The 14,928-nt window shown below is 49.7% G+C and overlaps 1 protein-coding gene across 4 annotated transcripts in view; it reads right to left on the minus strand.

Moving 5' to 3' along the window:
- LRRC20 (leucine rich repeat containing 20) overlaps positions 1 to 14,928 on the minus strand; it is a 76,405-nt gene that overhangs the window by 18,729 nt on the left and 42,748 nt on the right. For 2 of the 4 annotated variants that reach the window (XM_065922504.1, XM_065922507.1), the window contains exon 4: positions 4,885 to 5,052. The exons of the other annotated variants lie outside the window; for them this stretch is intronic. In XM_065922504.1, the coding sequence (XP_065778576.1) occupies positions 4,885 to 5,052 (168 nt within the window). The remainder of the gene's footprint in view (positions 1 to 4,884; positions 5,053 to 14,928) is intronic. 4 annotated transcript variants of the gene reach the window in all.

Here is a 14,928-nt window from a genome sequence, read left to right on the forward strand (position 1 = left end):
TGGGGCCCCACAGCCCATCCTCACACCACTCCCAACAACTAGTCGCCAGGAGGACGCAGTGGTGGTGACCAAGATGGACAGAGATGCGGGTGGAGATGGGAGGAGGGAAGAATGTAGCGTAGTTGAGGGAGGAGAGCTGAAGGACAGGGAGCTAGGCCAGCTGAGCACAGACCCCAAGTCACTGTGGGACAACACAGAGAAGCAGCTTTTGTTATTTTCTCATCGTGACTCACAGCAAGAAATACATTTTAGGACTTCTGGTCATCTAGGGATTAGGACTCCACGTTTCCACTGCAGGGGGCATGGGTTTGATCCTTGGTCAGGGAATTAAGATCCCACAAGCCTCGTGGAGTGGCCAAAAAAAAAAAAAAAGAAATACATTTTATATCATGACCCAGTACCTATATTTATGCAGGCATATAGAAAAACTGAAATAAAGTCACAAAGTGGTTTTGTATCATGCTACAGGTGAAGTACCCCGGCACATGCTGGTCTCACAGCTTACTAGTGGGTCACAGCTGGCAACTTGAAACAACTGGCCCTATTCAGTATCAGTCATTTCAGAGAGCCTTTGAGACTTTGGGATGCCTGCTCTGCACTGTGCTCCCAACCAGCTGCAAGCTGGCTGCATCCAGACACAGCGCTCACGCTGGCTCTGGACATGACAGGACTTGAAGGCCAAGTCACACACAAACCAGAGGACTGTCCATAGGAGGCAGCAGCAATGAGGCCTCCATGTGCCACCCAGATCCTCAACCTGAGGGCCTCCTGCTACCAGTGAGCACCAAGGATGAGCATCCTCCCATCACCCGCAGTTGAACCAGAAAGCAGAGGGCAGTGTCCCTGCCTCTCCCAGCCTGCATACGCTGAGAAGGCCCTGTGTCTTCTCCCCTCCATGGACCTGAGCCAAGCCTCTCTCCGCATCACGGCCCAGAGACTGCTGGCCAGTGGCACTGTTCAGAAACAAGATGCCACTGCTAGGGGGTTCCCTGGTGGTCCGTCCAGTGGCTAAGATTCGGTGCTCCCAATGCAGGGGGGCCTGGGTTCGATCCCTGGTCAGGGAACTAGATCCTGCATGCCGCAACTAAGAGTTCACAAGCACAACTAAAGTCTTAGCATGCCCTGTGTAGCATCCCACACACTGCAATGAAGATTGAAGATGCTGCATGCTGCGGGTGAGACCCGGCGCAGTCAAATAAATAAACAGAAAAATAAATAAATATTAAAATTTTAAAAAAAGATGATGCCACTGCTCTTGGAAGCTTCCAGGCCTTCCTGAGGCTGGGCCAGAGGCATCTTTTGAAGAGGTCCCTTCAGATGCACCTGGAGCTTGTTTCAGAGCTGCTTGTTCTTTATTTACTGAACTAAAGCTTTAAGGAGATTCATGCACCTCCAATTTACTGCTTTAGAAAACATTTTTTTGAAAATCTTCCAATCCCCTCTGAGAGCTCTGAGGGAAAAATAAGCCAAACTGAAGACATCCTAAGTTCCTTCCACAATTATCCCAATGAGCTCCTGCGGGAGATTGTCTACAACCAGCCAACAGTGCAAAGTTATTTCCGTAATGAAGGAGCATGCAGCCCTCACCTACTTCACTGTGATTACAGCCCTCCTCCCTCCAACCTGGGCTGTAAAGGCTGTGGCCTGGTCTTGCACTGGTCTGGGAGTCAGGAAACCATCCAAGTAACTAGGGTGGGCTGGAGAGAGGTAGAACGTAGAAGTAAGGAGATTCTGGCAAGGAACCACCACTGCCCCTCTCTACCCATGTGCCCCTCTCTCCATCTGGTGTGGGGAGAACGCCTAGGGCATCCCACAATGGAGCAGTCCTGGGATCGGCCAAGCATCTCTAGGAGCCATTGGGCACCTGGGGAAAACCTGGAGGCAAGGGCATTCCCCAGTATCCCCATGACCCCCAGGCCTGGGCAGCAGGAGACTGTCACAGACTGAACTGACTGGGAAACATAGCCCAGTGGCTGAAGTCCCTGTTACCTGTCCAGGTGTGCAACAGACACTTGACCATGAAGGCTGGGGGAGTCTTAGTGCCTCAGTTTCTACATCTATCAAATGGGATGATCACCCTCTTGTCTTGGGCCTGCACATGAGCATTCTTGGTAAACTGCAAGATGCTTCTAGGTGCAGAGTTATTACTGTCACTGTAGAAAGGAAGAGATATGCGTACAAAAGAAAAAGCTAAAACAGCTGATCTAGGTTCTGGGAGCTGTTGCTACTAAGGAATGTTGTCAGCCATGCTGGAGGGAGGAAGATTAGGGGATCTGTCACCCTGTACTTCTCAATTTGGGGAGAGTCACTCCTTATACTACAGCCAGAAGAGATGCCCACTCACCCTGCTCTCCTGCTTGAGGAAGAGCCACCTTCTGGGGCAGGGGTTTGGGGAGGGTCAGAGAACCACCACGTGAAAGCGGAGAAGAAGCAGAAGCTTAGAGAAAGGATACGAGTCTTTCAAAGATACAGTCAGTAGGTGAGGAAGCCATTGGCCAATACTTATCCTGACCTGCCTGCCTGCAGCTACCCACCCAGCTCTGGTCTTTTTTTTTTTTTTTTTCCCAGCTCTGGTCTTGACATTAGCCCAAACAAGTCGCCCTCTCTTGGTTACTGCCTCACTTGAAAAAGCAGCAGACATCAGGAATGCCTCGAAGAACAAAAGGCAGCAGAGGAAGGGCCCAGCAAGGAGGGCCTGGCCGAGAATGAAGAGCTCAGGGGAAGACCCCAGTGATCTGGAAAGTAAAAGTCACTCAGTCGTGTCTGACTCTGCGATTCCCTGGACTATATAGCTCAGTTCAGTCGCTTAGTCATGTCTGGCTCTTTGCGACCCCTTGGACTGCAGCACACCAGGCTTCCCTGTCTATCACCAACTCCCGGAGCTTGTTCAAACTCATGTCCATTGAGTAGGTGATGCCATCCAACCATCTCATCCTCTGTCTTCCCCTTTTCCTCCTACCTTCAATCTTTCCCAGCATCAGGGTCTTTTCCAATGAGTCAATTCTTTGCATCAGGTGGCCAAAGTATTGGAGTTTCAGCTTCAACATCAGTCCTTCCAATGAATATTCAGGACTGATTTCCTTTAGGATGGACTGGTTTGACTTCCTTGCAGTCCAACGGACTCTCAAGAGTCTTCTCCAACACCACGGTTCAAAAGCATCAATTCTTCGGTGCTCAGCTTTCTGTAAAGTCCAACTCTCACATCCGTACATGACTACTGGAAAAACCATAGCTTTGACTAGATGGATCTTTGTCAGGAAAGTAATGTCTCCACAGTCCATGGGATTCTCCAAGTCTGAATATTGGAGTGGGTGGCCATTCCCTTCTTCAGGGGATTTTCCTAACCCAGGGATCAAACCCAGGTCTCCCACACTGCAGGCATTTCAGTTCGATTCTTTACCAGTTGAGCCACCAGGGAAGCCCAAGAATACTTGAGTGGGTAGCCTATTCCTTCTTCAGAGGATCTTCCCAACCCAGGAATTGAACCAGGGTCTGCTGCATTGCAGGCGGATTCTTTACCAACTGAGCTACGAGGGAAGCCCTAGGTGGTCAGGAGCTATACAGTAAACAGGCACTTCTGTTTAAAGATAGCACAAGGGCCCAAGAGGCCAGGGGGTGCCAACCCAGGGGCCAGTCATTCAGTGATCCTGGTCTTGGGATGGCAAGTCTGAACCACAGCCCACCCCTAGGGCCTTCCCAGAGGCCAGACAAGGGAAGCCCTCTCCAGGCATAGGGCTGAGTTTTAGAATCACGTACTCTTACCCCGGCATTTCTGTGGTCTCACTGTGCAACCCCATGCTCTCTCATAACCTCTCTGAGCCTCAGTTTACACACCTGTAAAAGGATGGACCTCAAAATTCAGAGCTTAGCTGGCTCCCCCTCCCACTCAGCCAGAGCCTGAGCCCTGCCGGCAGCATCCTTGATAGAAGGGAGGCTCACCAGTGCACTAGGCAGCGCCAAACCACCAGAGACCTCTTGCTTTTAATCTAATAGCATAATGCCTGTAAAAGAGCTTACAAAAATGAACGCATAACTGAAGGGGGTTATTATTAACCATCAACATTAGAGGCAATGTGAGAGAAGGCAACATGCAGCTGGAGATGGGCTTCCAGAGCCTGCCAAAGCAGCTGCAGGAGGAGCCGAGGAGGAGGGGTACCGAGGGACACTGTGAGTGCCGGATTCTCTCTTGGGGAGGCTAGACAGCAGTCGGAGAGGATGCTCAGGCCAAATGAGACCAAGAGGTATGCAAGTGTTACAAAAGGAAGAAAGGAACCCCTCTTCCACCTCAGAGGAACCCAGCTTGCTGGGGTCTGCTGTTTGCAGGAGGCACACCTCCAACTCAGAGGGAGAGACCTTCTGCTTCCCTGAGGGGGAGCATATTTATAGGGGAAGGCACAGAGAGGCTGTTCTGAACATGTGTGCCTAGGGGCTCCTGCTTAATAACGGCAAAGAGCTCCTGTGAAGCCAGGGAGGGTCAGGCAGGAGTTAGCACATAGAAGGTCTGAATTGAAGGGTCGTAAAGGCAGCCAAGGCTGGCAGATGGAGACAAGAGAAGGAGAGCTTGAGGTCCAAGATGGCCCAACTAGTTCAGGGCTCACAGTGTGAAAAGCCAAGACCTTCTACCTGCCAGGTGAAAGTAAGCATCCAGCCTGGCCCCTGGCAGGCAGCAGGACCTCATAATAGTTACCTTTCTAGGCTCAATGCCCTGTACTCAGGAAACTCAGACCAGACAGCCCAACCTTGCACTCTTGTCTATGAAACTCTGCCTCCAGAGCCCCATGCCTTGTGCCCCAGAAGGCCCTGTGAGCCCCAACTCAGGCAAGGGAGCTCAGGGCAGGCTCTATAGACAGAGGAGGGGCAGGGCCACGGGCTGGGTCCACTCACCCACAATCTCATTCTCTTCCAGATTGATGTTCTCCAGTGCAGGCAGGGTGGTGAGCTGCTCAGGGAAGTCGTGGAACTGGTTCCGGGACAGATCAATGGCCTTGAGGTGCTGCAGGGTGCTGACCTCATTGGGAAGGCGGTGCAGGAAGTTCCCTTCCAGGTGGAGTTCTGCCAGGTGGGAAGGAAGAGTAAGGAGGGGGGGAGCAGAAACAACCCAGAGCCCACAGTGACTGCTGGCTGCCTGGGCCAGGAAGGCTGCGAGGAAACCCAGATGCAAAGGAAGTCCTTCCAAAGGGCGCATTCCATATTCATGCACAAGGAGGGGTAACCACGACCACTGCCACCCATCATTCTAGCTGGGCGCCCTGCTTTTGGCTTTGGAAAGCAAGGCTCTCACCCCTGCTTAGGATGGCACATCTGGGGTCCTTGCTGAGATTGGTTTAGGGGCGACAGCATCCTTGCACTGAGGTATCCAGAATGACCAGACAGGTTTTCCTTACTGCAGCTCAAACAGGCTCTTGAATTTGTTCCCCCCAGTTCCTCTCACCTGGACCACTCTGGCAGCCTCCTCCCTGGACTCTTGCCTCCAGCCCCTTTCCAATCAACGCTGCACAGTGGGACCTATTTCATGAATCATGAATGAGCACAGCTCTGAGCTTGTAACTCTTCAGTACATCCCCAAGGTCTCCTCCGGAGAAGGCAATGGCAACCCACTGCAGTACTCCTGCCTGGAAAATCCCATGGATGGAGGAGCCTGGTAGGCTGCAGTCCATGGGGTCACTAAGAGTCAGACACGACTGAGCGACTTCACTTTCACTTTTCACTTTCAAGCATTGGAGAAGGAAATGGCAACCCACTCCAATGTTCTTGCCTGGAGAATCCCAGAGGCAGCGGAGCCTGGTGGGCCGCCATCTATGGGGTCGCACAGAGTCGGACACGACTGAAGCGACTTAGCAGCAGCAGCAGCAGCAAGGCCTCCTCCCCCAGGTAATCCAGGCCGTTTATGATCAGGCCAAGGATCTGCAGGTCCAGCACTCACATCTGGATCTGGGCCCCGGTTGCCCCAGAATGTCCTCTGGGATGATCTTCACACAACACAGGAGAAGTCATACAACATCATCTTGCTGGACTACAGTGTGGTACTAAAGAAGCAGTAACAAGAGCTCCTTTTTCCTGTTACTTACTATGAGTCCCAGATGCCACCAGGAGCAGACACTTATTGTCTCATTTGATCCTCAAAAGAGCTCTGCAAGATTTGTCTTACTCTGTTCCATTTGATGGAAACAGAAATGGTGACTTAAGAGAGGTTAAGCAATTTGCCCAAGATAGAGAAGCCAGGATTGGGATGGCCTGGATGCCCTGGTACTGGTCACCAAACATGGGATAAACACGACCAAGGTGACAGGAGACAGGTGTGAATATTTAACGAGTGATGCTATATCTCAGGCAATGTATTAGTTGTTCATGAAATCTCACAAATATCTCCCAGCTTACGGATGAGAGCACTGAGGATCACAGAGGTCAAAGAACCTGCCCAAAGGCGCACACACCTGGCAGATGTTCCCCATGTCCCCTGAGATTCACAGATAAGAGAAGGAAGGGAGGAATGGAATGACAGGCTCATTTCCTCAGGGAAGTGGGGTCGGGGAGGGGTCCATCCAGGCACTGATAATCAGGTCAGGGCTGAGTGGGGCTTTCAGGGAGCAGAGCCTCTGAGGGAGGCTGGAGACACCTCCGTGCAGAGCACAGTCTGTGAGTCCTGCTAGGGAGATGTGCCTGGGATCAGCCGGGAGCATCTCCGCAGTTGAGAAGCTGAAAAGCTTTTCATGTGACTGACAGCATTTTAATGAAAGCACAGCGTGACCTGCTAGCTCTATTTCTTCGCTGTTCAATAGCTTTTCTCCACATCTCTGTCTTGCTGCATTCATGACTCAAAGGCTCTTTAAATTCCCTGCCATCATGTGTGGCTACAATGAACATCATCCCCAGGCTTTTGCATCATCACGTCCTCTCCTCTCAAGGCTGGGGGAGAAGCGGGAGGGCAGGGATCTTTTCTGTTCAGGCTCAGAGCCTGACAGACCCGTGGGAGGCTTGCTCTTCCAAGCTTTACAAACCAACGTCAACTGCCCACATCCTAACACCCAGGTGTCAGAAGGTCAAGACTGCTCCCTCATCAGTGAGGTTAATTAAAAAGCCCAAGCTACGACTTCCTTGGTGGTCCTTTGGTTAGGTATACGCCTGCCAACGCGGGTTCAATTCCTTGTCTGGGGAGATTCCACGTGCCTCAGGGCAACTGAGCCCATGCACCACAACTGCTGGGCCTGTGCTCTGGAGCCCGTGAGCCACAGCTACTGAAGCTCAAGTGCCCTAGAGCCCATGGTCTGCAACAAGAGAAGCCACCACAATGAGAAGCCTGTGCACCACACCTAGAGAGTAGCCCCCACTCACCACAACTAGAGGAAGCCCGTACGTGGAAAGATGACCCAGCACAGCCAAAAATAAATAATAAAAATAAGTAAATAAAAATTTTAGAAAAAACTCCAAGCCAAACAAGGCATTTCTGTTTCAGGAATGTTTGCTCAAGAACCACTCTGAGCAGCAAGTTCTTCCTAAGCTCTTTTTCTCCTCATGCTTTCTGGCTTGATTCCATCTGGTCAAACCCCATTCTAGAAAAGGGCAACTCTCACTCCTATCAAATTATAGATTATTTGCTCACTAGGTGGTCCATTCCAAAGGTACAGTAGATCCTCCTGACACCTCTGGATACCTCAGGTCCTCTTGGGAGGAACAGACAGGATCGGGACATGACTGCACAAGGGGACCGATCCCATAATGATCGATAGAGCAAACCATCTTGAACACCCACTACATGCCGGTACCCTCTTTTCAATGTTACCACGTTTTACCTCAACTTAATCCTTACGATGACCCACTGAAATGGCGTAGAATGGATCACATCATATAGATCAGGACATTAGAAACAGCAGAGCCAGGTTCTGACCTGAGGCCAGTGTAGTTCTAGGTTCTGCAATTGTAGTTATGCCACTTACTGACTCTCCACACCCTCCTGACACACACACAGGGTCGCTTGGCTAGCTACCATGGACAACGCTTGCAGTTGGTTTATCCAGGAGAAGCTTCAGAAAGATGCACTACTTAAAGTTAGATGTTCTTGCTGAAATTTACTTTCATCAAGGGAGATTACTGTTGTCACTGTTTTATTATTTTCCCCACTCTGTGCACAGCCCTCCTGGGCCATATTTGTGCTGACTTATCTTCTCAAGAAAATTCAGGTCTAGTCCTCCATCACCACTGCAGGCAGCAAGTCGCCTAGCACTCAGTTGTGTGAACAGTGCCGATAACCATCACAAACACTCAATGCTATCCCAACTGTAAATACAAACTTTTGTTGTTTGAAGCCATTGAGATTTAAAATTATTTGTTCCTAATGCAAAACTAAGGCTTCCCTGGTAGCCCAGATGGTAAAGAATCCACCTGCAATGCAGGAGACCCGGGTTTGATCCGTGGGTTGGGAAGATGCCCTGGAGAAGAGAATGGCAACCCACTCCAGAATACTTGCCTGGAGAATTTCACAGACAGAGGAGCCTGGCAGGCTACAGTCCATGGGGTTGCAAAGAGTCAGACAAAACTGGGTGATTTTACTTTCACTTTAATCCAAAACTGGCCTATCATAACCAATACAGTTTGTTTCACTTTAAATGCATCTTCTACTGATAAAAAGCAATGAGTGCTCATTGTAAAAATAGAGACATCACAAAATATGGAACACGGAAAATGAAAATCCTGTTTCCAACCCTAGAACCACAGTTGTCTGGTTTTCTCTAGGCTGTATTTTTCTACATACATACTAATAGATAGATGGATGGATAGATACTATTTTTTAAAAACAAATGGAGGAGGACTTCGCTGGTGGTCCAGTGGCTAAGACTTCATGCTCCCAATGCCGGTGGCCCAGGTTCAATCCTTAGTCAGGGAACTAGATCCCACATACCGTAAGTAAGAGTTCCCATGCCACAGCTAAAGATCCCACATGCCTCAACTAAGATCTGGTGCACCCAAATAAATATTTTTTAAAAATGGAATCATAGACTATGTACTCTTTTGATTCCTGCTTTTTTACTCAATAAAGCCAAGGCAGCTTTCCAAATCATCGCTTGGTGTAAACTCCTCTAGAGATCACTGCCGTCAAGATTGAGACTTGGGGCTACAAAATCACCCCCCTGCCCAGCTTCTTGTTCCCCAGGGAAGGTTGCTCTCTGAGGTCCAGTCTTTTTTTCAGCTCCAGGCTCTAAGGCGATGCTCAGCTGCAAGGAGGAGCTGAGTCTGCCAGAAAGGCAGTCTCCTCACCAGCTCAGAAGCATCATTGAAAAGCAAAAGGCGCAGAGTTTTGCGTGCCTAATTCCTGCTGCACCTGTCCTCAGAGTAGATCCTCAGCAAGTCTCTGCTAATTTAGTGGTGAATGAATGATGGGATAAAAACCAAGAGGACCGAGTACTGACCTAACTCATCACGTGTCCTTAGGCCCATCCTCTCCCTGAACAGCCTCCATGAGAAGGTCCTCCCTGCCCATTCACAGCATGGCTGTGAGAATGAGTTGTGAGTCTTGTGAAAAGCAGGATGTGTGGCAAAACATAGATATTTATTAAGCACCTACTGCATGCTCAGTCCCATACTTGAAAATGAAAAGGATAATCTCTGAAAAGTAAAAGCACTCAATAAATGGAACTGTTTTCTGTTAGAGGGATATGAGATCCACAAGACTTAATTACTGGATTATTGAGAATTTTGTGGGGAAAAAAAATTAAAAGCTAACATTAAAGGCGAGAATCAAAAGATAAAAGAAGAGAAAGTGGTTGCAGCTGGGACACATGGCTTCCAGGAAAATCAATCAGACTTTCACAATTATGTCCATGGTCTCAATACCCTTTTGGCCCAGGGAGCTATATTCAAGGAGCTCCACATATTTCTTCCTGCTGTCTTGTGCCAGGGTTCAGAGTCAAACAACCTGGGCTCTCAGGATAGACAGGGGCTCTGGGAGAACTTCCTCTATCCCACTTCCCAGACAGTCCCCCGCCTGAAAGCAGACAGGCCTGACATTCACTTATTTACTATCTCTTCTGAACTGTGGTTTCTGGTGTCAGCTAGATGGATCTCTCCTTCCCACAAGCTCCTCTTATTATTTCTGCATCATCTTTATCTTGGACAATTGTCAGGGCTGATTCAGGGGCCTCAGACTGACCCCAGGCGAGAGACAAACCCTGCCGATTCCATTAAGGGACAGATGTGGCCGGCCGGTAGTAATTACTCAGTCTGGTGGTAAAGGAATGTGCCAGCTCCAAAAATACCTGCCCACTGAGGATCAATCAGCACCTTGGCTGCTGGGACCCTGCATCACTGAGCAATTACTGTTCTGCCTGCAAGGGCCCTCCTGCAGGGCAGAGTCAGCGGGTTGGGTGGGACAATGATTGTTCTTCAAATGGCCCATACTCAGCACTGAAGATGCTTTGCACAGAGACAGTTGCTGCCTGTGGGGGACAGAGGGGAAAGGAGTGAAGTTTCTGAAAGCCACATCCACTTCTTGGGTAGACAGGAAGAAGGGGGAGAAAACTCCTCTAACTGATGAGTCTGGGACAGACTAAACTGAAGTGTTAATCATCCCACCCCCATGAAAAGGATAATGTGGGTCTCACTGTACCGACATGAACCAGTTCCTAAAATCTATCACCAAGTAAAAGCGGCAAGTTGCAAAACTGTGCAGACACTTACTCCCGTCAGTAGTTTATTAAGGAGCTCTGGATCTGGACCCACAGTCCTGACCCCATCCTCTCACTGTGTGACCTCGGGCAAGTTCCTTAAGCTCTCTGTGCCTCGGTTTCCTCATGGAAAACAAAGATAATAGGCGTACTGACTTCCCAGAGGCTCCAAACTTGGAGTAAACATCCCCTCACATTATGATGTGGTTTTTGCTTACACACCTGCCTCCTTGGGAGACTGTGAGCTCCTCAAGGACCGGGTCTAGCTCTTGGTTTTCTTATCCTTCCCAAGTGTCGCTGCTATTGTTAGGGGAAGCACACTGACTGAAACCGCCCACCCTGGCCAGGCACCATAGTAACCACATGCATGAGTTGTTTTTACAACAGGAGGTCCTGGTAAGGAACACGGAACTAATAAGCCACCACCAACTGGAAGAGTTCAGGAAAGGTCAAAATGAGACACCACCTGTCTGACCACCTCCCAGAATCCTTCTCTCTGGCATCCATCTTGGCTGAACAAGGCGTGCACCACCAGGAAGGACTCTCAGTCAGAATGATTGTCTAAAGACCACCCGGAAACTAATCCCATCACCATAAGACTGCCAGCCACGGGGCAGAGCTGTTCCCCTGGGTTCCCTCACCCTCCTGCTCTCCACCCGGGTGCCCTTTCCCAATATCTCTTGCTTTGTCAGCACATGTGTCTCCTCGGACAATTCATTTCTGAGGGTTAGACAAGAGCCCAGTTTCGGGCCCTGGAAGGGGTCCCCCTTCCTGCAACACCATGACAGTGAAATGAGATGACACATGCAAAACCCTCAGTGTGGAGCTAGGGATGCTAAGTGCCCAGCGAATTTGGGTCCAGTGTTATTAGTCACTTGTTCATGCCCTTGCCAGGCCCAGAATAGGTGCTCAGGAGAAGCCAGTGAATTGAGCTGAAAAGCAGGCTGTGAGACTGAATATACACACAGACAATGGCCAGACCAAGTATAAAAATAGGTCTGCAACCCACAACCTGCAGCATCCTGTCCAGGAAATCATCCTGTTAGTAAAGCAACCACCTAGGAAGCTAGCCTTCTGTTAAGTCAGACTTGTAGGCAGTCAGACTACCATCTCCATCAACTATCCAGGAAGCCAAATAACATCCTCTGTAACAGTTGGCCTCAAATGGCTAGAACCTGATTACTAACTGAGTTTCTCTAATGTTTATCCCAATATCCCACTCAGGACCAACTGGAGACAGCCAGAAGTACATCCTAAGCAATCACATAGGACGCCCTGCAGCCAGCTGGCCCGCCTGCCTCCAGGTTCCCTGGGCTCCCAGCCTGCCTTCAGGCACACCTGAGGCCTTCTCCCTTTCATCCACTATAAAGCCTTCCCATTCCTCTATCTGCCTTTGACTCCCTGCTAAATGCAAGTGACAGTGGCTGAATCCTTGGCTAGAGCAAGCTCTGAATGAAACACCTCTGCTGGTTCTCATTTGGATGGTCTTTGTCTATTTTGCAGGTGTGTCTTGGACACCTCTGGCCTGGCAGACTCAGGATACACTCAATAAAAACACCTGAATGACCTGCCTTGGGAGGAAGTGGAGAGATGGAAACATGGGAGGAGGAGACGGGCCAGAGGAGCCACAGGCAGACATAGGGACCCACCCTCGGCAGAGCCTACTTGCCCTTTGGACAGATACAGTCTGTGCCATTGTCCATCTCAGATCTTGCTTTTTCCCACTATAAGTTGGGTGAAAGATATCAAGGGGATGTAACCATTAAAGACCCTGGTGGCCCAGTGGTTAGGACCTAGCACTTCCACTGCAAAGGGCAGAGGACGGGGCACAAGTTGGATCCCTGATTGGGGAACTAAGATCCTGCATGCTGCATGATGTGGCTAAAAAATAAAAAAATAAAGTGAAAAAAAAAGACCATCCAACTTCAAACGGGCCATGACTCCAGCAAACGAAAGTGTCCAGGGTACCCACAGGAGACCACTTGCCAGGCACAGGCGGGGAGTAAGCAGGCCGCTCTCTCCCCAACACTGAGGCAGCCAACCTTCTCTGTCAAGGACCCACAAGAGGATGCTAGCAGGCAGTAAAGAGCCCAGCAAAACCTATTCAAGCCTGCTTGTCAAACTTGAAAGGAAAAGGTTTTTCCATCTGAAAGAGAAACCAGAATAAAGGTTGGGACCCAGAGCCATCACTGTGGGAGCCAGGTGAGTGTCTCCACTCCAGCCCCTCTATTCCTGGTCACCCTCCCTGGGTCCACTGCTGCCTCTGTGAAATCCAATCACTGGGCACACCAGGGCCTTCTCTTTGTAATCCAAGGTGGTATAGGGGAGGCAGGAGTACCAGGGCACAGGAGGGAGGGCAAACAGCATCCTTCTACAGACCTCTGATGGAAGGGTGTCATGATAAGTATATTTTCATGACTGACTGATGGAAGGGTATCATGGTAAGTATATTTTCACGACTGAGGCATAAATATAGGGACCCTAAATGTGTTTCTCTGGCACTTGCTACTGTGTCCTCTGGAAGGGGCCTGCTCACTCATTCCACAAGGTGCTGCCAAATGTCAAGTCCTCTCCAGGAGGCCCTTGAGCTAACTAATGCAGGTGGTCTGGAAAGGCAATCCCGGCTGCAGAGTGGGTGACATGAGTGTCCTGCTAGAAGACCCTGGACACATCGCTTCTTTCCCTGACCTTCCTTTTCCACTGTGAGATGAGATGGCAGAAACAGCTCTAATATTTTATGGGAGATTCTCTCAACTGGTGGCCCACAGGCTAAGTCTAACTTGCAAAATGTGTTTTATTGACTTCCACATTAAAGTAAAAATGGATAAATTTCACATAAAGATCCACCTTTCTAGCTTCAATTGAATAAAATAATCAGAACAATCCCAGGGAGTTTCCTGATGGTTCAGTGGTTAAGACTCCACATTTTCACTGTAGGGGGCATAGGTTTGATCCCCAGTTGGGGAGCTAAGTTCCCACATGCTGCACAATGTGGCCAAAAAATAGAAGATGGGAAAATAAGAACAATTCCATGGCACAAGGAATTGTGTCTGGCCGAAGCTGAGCAGGGCAGGTACCAGTTGGCCACAGTCCCCACCACTCCTTATCATTACCAATCTGAGTCACTCATAACTTACATACTAGTCTCTTCGACATTTGCATTTATAACTCCTAAACTATGGTCTCAATTTTGGCTGCCAGCACTTTAGAACGATTGATTTAGATTTTAACAGATGCCTACACCCAGACCTACACCCAGACATTCTGATTCAATGGGTCTTGGGGTAAAGCCGCGGCAAATTGATTCTAATTTCAGCCTGATTCTAATTTCAGTCTGAGAGCTGCTGGTCTAAGGGCCCCACTGGCTGGGAGGACCCATCTCACCTGTGTAAAGAAGCAGGCACCAGAAAAGGAAGGATGGTAAAATGGTCCTGGTAAAAACCGCCCACAGGTGCTCCTGGGGAAACATGTCTTGCCCTGGGATTCCTTGACTCACCCTCCATCATAAGCACTTTTAACATTTTAGGCACAAATGCAAAGAGCTTTGTGAGCTTCAGTCAGAAATGACCACACAGATCAATCCCTCCTCCCGGCCCTGTGTCTGCACCCAGTCTAGGTCCCGCCTGTAGCTTTCTCCCAAGCCACTGTCCAAGAAGCTTCCTATCCCTGGCCCAGGTTTGCCAATTCACACTTCCCTCTCCTCTCTGGGCTCTGCCAGAGTCCACATCTCCTCTGGGAAGCTGCAGGAAATAGGTTGTTCAGGTCCCTCAGATTCCATCAGCAGCATTTTACATACTCGTTTCTCTAAACAGGCTCTAAGACCCCTTTCATGCCCTTATCAGATAGAGAATTCCAGAAGGCAGGAATTACCTCTCCTGTGCCCTCCCCAACTCTCCCTCCCACCCCACCATTTCATAAACACACACCAAGCACCCAGGCTGCAACTCCACCCCACAGGTCACTGGGCTGAGCAGCAGTGAACTCCTGTGAAAGGATGAGGGACTCGCAGAAGGATAAAGGAGCAGGGAGTGGACACGCAGTGGCCACTGCACCCTGCTCCTCCATCCGGAGGAGAAAGTTCATATGCATCTACAATGCCCACCTGTCAGCCTCCTGCCCGTCTCTCTGCCAAGCACCCAAGTCCACTTGCTCTGCATTGGCACAGCAGAGAAAACAACATCCCTGACATGTCACTCCTGAGCTGAAAACAGCGCTAGATTGCTGGGGTGCAGAAGGGGGCTCGCTAACAAGTCTACCGAGCAAAGACTAC

This window comes from Muntiacus reevesi, chromosome 2 (assembly GCF_963930625.1).
Source record: "Muntiacus reevesi chromosome 2, mMunRee1.1, whole genome shotgun sequence".
Taxonomy (NCBI): domain Eukaryota; kingdom Metazoa; phylum Chordata; class Mammalia; order Artiodactyla; family Cervidae; genus Muntiacus; species Muntiacus reevesi.